Here is a 6,000-nt window from a genome sequence, read left to right as displayed (position 1 = left end):
GCTGCGTCATCACTTATTCATTCACAGTTTCTCTCCATTTATTTCTGCCACGCACAGCCACTCTTCCTTGCTCAACAGACATCCCTCTCACATCCAGCGCTCTCTTCACATTGTCCATCCGTCCTATTCGTGGCCTCCCTCTCAGCCTTACACCTCTCACATCAGATCTAATCATCTTTTTCATAAATCGCTCATTATCCATTCTCTCCATAATAATAATAATAATAATAATAATAATAATAAAGACCATACCACCATAACACATGTTCATTCAGTGCTACATTTGATATATTTCTCAATCTTTGGAGGGGGAACGCAGCTCACCCTCCAACCTCACCCTCAAGTTTCACCTCATGTACGTTTCACCCTCAAGTTTCACCTCATGTACGTTTCACCTCATCTACCTTTCATCCTCAAGTTTCACCTCATCCACGTATCACTCAAGTTTCACCTCATGTACGTTTCACCCTCAAGTTTCACCTCATGTACGTTTCACCAAGTTTCACCTCATGTACGTTTCACCCTCAAGTTTCACCTCATGTACGTTTCACCCTCAAGTTTCACCTCATGTACGTTTCACCCTCAAGTTTCACCTCATGTACGTTTCACCAAGTTTCACCTCATGTACGTTTCACCCTCAAGTTTCACCAAGTTTCACCTCATGTACGTTTCACCCTCAAGTTTCACCAAGTTTCACCTCATGTACGTTTCACCCTCAAGTTTCACCAAGTTTCACCTCATGTACGTTTCACCTCATCTACCTACCTTCACTGGCTCCTGCTTCAAGTCTACGCCAGTTCTCCCCCCAGCCGACTCCCAGGCCGTTTTCTCTGTTGTGCCGAATCAACCAGTCTGTCAGTGGCTGGAAATACCTGTGGAGAAACATTATTATTTATCTATCTATCTATTTATCAGTCTATCTGTCTACCTATCTATCTATTTTTTCCATTATTTATTATTTATGACTTAGCTTATATGGGGGGAATTTTTGCTACACCGTTTTTGACCTGACCCAGCTTTCCGTGTTGAGTACTGAGTTGTGGTAATAGAGCAACATATATATATATGATGCTAGTCACGAAGAAGTGCTGTGGAAAGGAGGTAGGGCCGTAGGATTATCTTTTTCCCGTCACTGACCTACGTGAAATAAGCTGCAAAAGGACGAAAATCTGGGCCAGGTTGAGATGAAAAGCCTATATGTACGGTGGCAATAGAGTAACACAGATATAATGCTAGTCACGAAGAAGTGCTGTGGAAAGGAGGTAGAGCCCGTAGGATTTTCTTTTTCCCGGCTCCGTTCTACGTGAAATAAGCTGCAAAAGGACGAAAATCTGGGCCAGGTTGAGATGAAAAGCCTATATGTACGGTTGCGGACATAAATTCTGATCCACCTCTTAACGATAAATAACGGTATAGCGAACGACGAATTTTGAAGTCCAGGAATCCTAGCTAAAGAACCTAACTAACTTTTCAAAATACTGTGCAGGAGTTTCATATTTATTCGACTTAAAATTTGAAACGATATTTTTGACTGCTGCTGTACCTTTAGGCGAATTAATTTAACCGAGGAATAATTTGATAGTATTTTATTTTCTTATTGCTATTTTATTGTTGCGATGATGCTGACGCCTTCACGTGGTGACACCGAAATGACCAGAGACAAGGAGGGGATGAATCTGCCCGGTTCTACACACGCCCCTCAATCCCCTCCCAATCCTCCCGAGAATAGGATGTAGGATTGTGTAAAACGATATTTGCCCGAGGAACAATTGTGCCACGTTGGAAGCGACATGTTGATGAAATAAGAAAATGGAGTCAAGCTAAAAAATAAATGTCAGGAAGAAAGAAAGAGGAAACAGAAAATGAAAAAAGACGCAGAATCGAAATACCTGAGTAGCGCCGAAGTGGTCAAGTACATAATTTAATCATTTTTTTCTTTTTTAAGCGAGGGAAGAAGGAAACAAAGGCCGCGAGTCCGCAACTGTTGTTCCTTCGGAGAGAAAAACAAAATACAAGCGAGAGCCAAATTCAAGATCCGACCATTTCGAGATGCCTGGACACACTGCGTTTGAAAGACTGGAGATCATAGAAAGCACAGGAAATACAGACAGAGGGAGACGGTACCAGAGTTGACCTGTTGCGTAAATGAAGGTTTGGCTGTGACGTGCCCGATAAATGTATGAATTAAAAAGAAAGCGTTCCTCCGAAATTGTCGTGTAAACAATATTCATGCTAGTTTGGCTGAGAAGTGTTCGATAATGTACAAATGAAGTCAAAGATACATATAAAAAAGAACGAAAGATCTAACACACAAAGGAAGCCCAAGGAAGTGCAGCGGCGAAGTAATAATGTAAACAATTTAATATCAATCATTCAAGTGCTCTGTATACCTTTTGCAACAACCAAAATTTCATATCAAATCTAGTATGGCCGAGAAGTGCTAGATAAGTGTTTGAATTATGCTACAAATTTAAAAAAGAAAATCTGACACACACTTGAAGCCAAAAAAAGTGCGTAAGTACCTGAGTAAAGCCCCCAAAAGTGTATAAGTAAATGACTAAAGCCCCCAAAGTGTATAAGTAACTGAATAAAGCCCAGAAAAGTGTATAAGTAACTGAATAAAGCCCCAAAAGTGTATAAGTAACTAAGTAAAGCCCCAAAAAGTGTATAAGTACCTGAGTATCGCCGAAGTGGTCATTTGTCGTTGCCCTGTAATTTTTTCCAACACGTCCTGCCACGGCTGAGACGAACCCATCGCCAGGCCGGATCTGTAAAATGCACCATTCTTTGTTGACATACTGGGGCGGGATTTTCAAACTTTTTTACGGGCAAAAGTGGATGGTGGCGGCGACCATCATCCACTCACTTGATGTGGTGCTGCCTACTTCTTCCTTAGCCTTTATCATTGTTTTTCTGTGCCTGCCCTCCTCTCTTCCTATTTCTCACCATCATCCACTCACTTGATGTAGTGCTGCCTGCTTCTTCCTTAGCCTTTATCATTGTTTTTCTGTGCCTGCCCTCCTCTCTTCCTATTTCTCACCATCATCCACTCGCTTGATGTAATGCTGCCTACTTCTTCCTTAGCCTTTATCATTCTTTTTCTGTGCCTGCCCTCCTCTCTTCCTATTTCTCACCATCATCCACTCACTTGATGTAATGCTGCCTACTTCTTCCTTAGCCTTTATCATTGTTTTTCTGTGCCTGCCCTCCTCTCTTCCTATTTCTCCCATCTTTCCTGTCACTTCTAATTGCTTTCCTTTCCTTTACAGATGGCTTTACACTGAGTGACAAGCCAAATGGTTTCCTGTAAGCCAAGAAACCATTTACAACGCTGGCTGGTAACCATATAACCAAACCATACGTGCTGCCTATGTGTCAACAAGTGGGTTGGTGGAGGGTTAGTGCCCCTCCCCGTAAAACAAATAACTCAGAAGTCAAATGGCCACCCCTTACGGGATTGTGGCGTCTGGCAATAGAGAGAGAGAGAGAGAGAGAGAGAGAGAGAGAGAGAGAGAGAGAGAGAGAGAGAGAGAGAGAGAGATTTTGTGCCCTAACTCAGATTTTAATTTACAGACTAAAGAAAAGACATTACTGGGGAGGGATTTACAAACATAAATACACTGAGGTGGTTTGGACATGTGGAGAGAATGGAGAATGAAAGACTGACTGAGAGGGTGGATGTAGGTGAGGTGGAGGGAGGGAAAGAGAGGAGTAGACCGAGGATGAGGTGGAGGGACGGAGTTGAGAGGTGTATGAGGGAGGGGGGAGTGAGTTGGGGGAAGGGTGGTCAAATGGTGGGTGACAGAGCGACTTGGAGGAGTTTTGTCTGCGGCCACCCTTTGCGGGATTAGGGCGTCGGGCTGTAGATAGACAGACAGAACTCATATTTGAATTTACAGGGAAAACAAGGGATAAGGGAAGTTTGTGGAGGTTGCCAGTCTTGTCCGTCCTGCAAAAAGATCAAGTCATACGGTACTACTTTCCCGCGCGCAACGAACATTAAACCTCTCTCTCTCTCTCTCTACGCGGTTTAAATCAGGAGAGAAATTTTGAAGCTAGAGGGAGTTAGAAATAGTTTTAAGTAATATTTCCATCTCTAGAATTTCTTCCTAGTAAAAATAAATAGTTATCAGTGTTTCCATGGTATTAATTCGTTGTCTACCCCCCCCGCACGCCCACACCAGCAGACTGAGCCGCTCGCCTTGGACCATTTCCCTAGTGCAACCCGAGACACCGTATACTTGGGGGTATAGATTTCGTGGCATCTTTTCTTTAGTGATTTATTTTCCTACTTTACTACTAGTACTACTCCTACTGCTGTTACTACTGCTACAACAACAACAATTACTACTACTACTATTACTATTACTACTACTACTACTATTACTACAAGAACATTAACAACAACAACATCTACTATTGCTACTACTGCTACTACTACTACTACTACTATTACTGATACTACTACTACTACTACTACTGCTACTACTGCTAATACTGCTACTACTACTACTATTACTGATACTACTACTACTACTACTACTAGAAATAATAATAATAATAATAATAATAATAATAACGAAGACAACAACAACAACAACAACACTATCACCACCACTACAACTACCACTAATAATAATAATAATAATAAATAATAATAATAATAATAATAATAATAATAATAATAATAATACCAAAATAATATTAAGGAAGACAACGAAAACGGTAATAACAACAACACCACTACCACTACTACTACTAATGATAATAGTAGTAGTAGTAGTAGTAGTAGTTGTAGTAGTAGTAGTTGTAGTAGTAGTAGTAATAATAATAATAATAATAATAATAATAATAATAATAATAATAACTCACGCTAAGAGTTGTCCCGCCTTGTGAGAGCCGTGGAAATCACATGTGTAGAGAGGCCCCTCGTGTCCCGCCGCCTCACACAGACTCTCCAGTAACTGTGGCATAAATAGCATGTTAAAAGGAATTAAGGACTCTCTCTCACTCGTGGCCCGCCGCCTAACATAGACTCTCCAATAACTGTAGCATAAATAGCATGTTAGAAGGAATTAAGGACTGACTCTCTCTCTCTCTCTCTCTCTCTCTCGTGCCCCGCCGCCTAACATAGACTCTCCAATAACTGTAGCATAAATAGCATGTTAGAAGGAATTAAGGACTCTCTCTTTCTCTCTGTAACTGGCATAATATCCTGTAAGAATAAGGTGGCCAGAGTCCCGTTTTTTTTACGTCTGTCCCGCTTTTTAAATTATGAGTAGAATGTCTTGCTTTTTTATTAAATTGTCTAAAATGTCCCGCTTTTAGAAACTTACAATTCATTATATATAACATGACCTTCTTTTATGAAATTAGGATGAATTAGAAAAATGATGCATAACCCTAACGAAATGACATACCGAATTGTTAATATAAATCTCTGTAATGCTCACTAGCTGGTAACGGTATGTTCGGAGTTTGCATGAGACGTTAGTGTAGTAGTAGTAGTAGTAGTTGTTCCCTAGGCAGTCTGGCCGAACAGCCCCGAGTCCCTTAGGAAGGCCATGGCCGAGACCGGGCTTTCCCACAGAGCTCTCAAAGAGTGTATGTTGTGTTGTTGGCGTAGATGATTGTGTGCAATGCAGTCTTGCATAATGTGCTTAATAGTATGGGGTGCTGTGTTGCATCCTGGACAGGCATCAGCGACGGAGTCATCCAGCCTCTTCTGGTAGCTTAAGAGGGCTGGATGGTGCCCACATCTCAGCTTGGCCAGGTGGACCCTGTCCTCACGAGGGAGATAGGATTCAGAAGGGTGGATGTCAGGAGGCCGTGCATGCAGCTGTGTGTTGTCTTTAAGTGACTGAATGGAGCGGCGAGTGATCTGAGTGTGGATATGCTTCTGGAAGCTGGTCTGAGGTGGGCGAGGGGGAAGAGATGACAGTATTTGTGTATGGTATTGTGTGCTGGGTGTTGTTTTGATGTTCCTTGGTGTGGGTGGAT

The 6,000-nt window shown here is 41.8% G+C and overlaps 1 protein-coding gene across 1 annotated transcript in view; it reads right to left on the bottom strand.

Moving 5' to 3' along the window:
• LOC145416022 (angiotensin-converting enzyme-like) overlaps nt 1-6,000 on the bottom strand; it is a 32,771-nt gene that overhangs the window by 3,800 nt on the left and 22,971 nt on the right. The window contains exons 13-15 of the mRNA XM_080285122.1: nt 4,873-4,964; nt 2,676-2,768; nt 766-872 (exon numbers count right to left, since the gene is read on the bottom strand). Of these exons, the coding sequence (XP_080141248.1) occupies nt 766-872; nt 2,676-2,768; nt 4,873-4,964 (292 nt within the window). The remainder of the gene's footprint in view (nt 1-765; nt 873-2,675; nt 2,769-4,872; nt 4,965-6,000) is intronic.

Source organism: Coenobita brevimanus, chromosome 104 (genome assembly GCF_032717465.1).
Source record: "Coenobita brevimanus isolate Jiangsu-jjx chromosome 104, ASM3271746v2, whole genome shotgun sequence".
Lineage (NCBI taxonomy): Eukaryota > Metazoa > Arthropoda > Malacostraca > Decapoda > Coenobitidae > Coenobita > Coenobita brevimanus.
The sequence above is the reverse complement of the archived record's forward strand: the minus strand, read 5'-3'. Positions and strand labels throughout refer to the sequence as shown.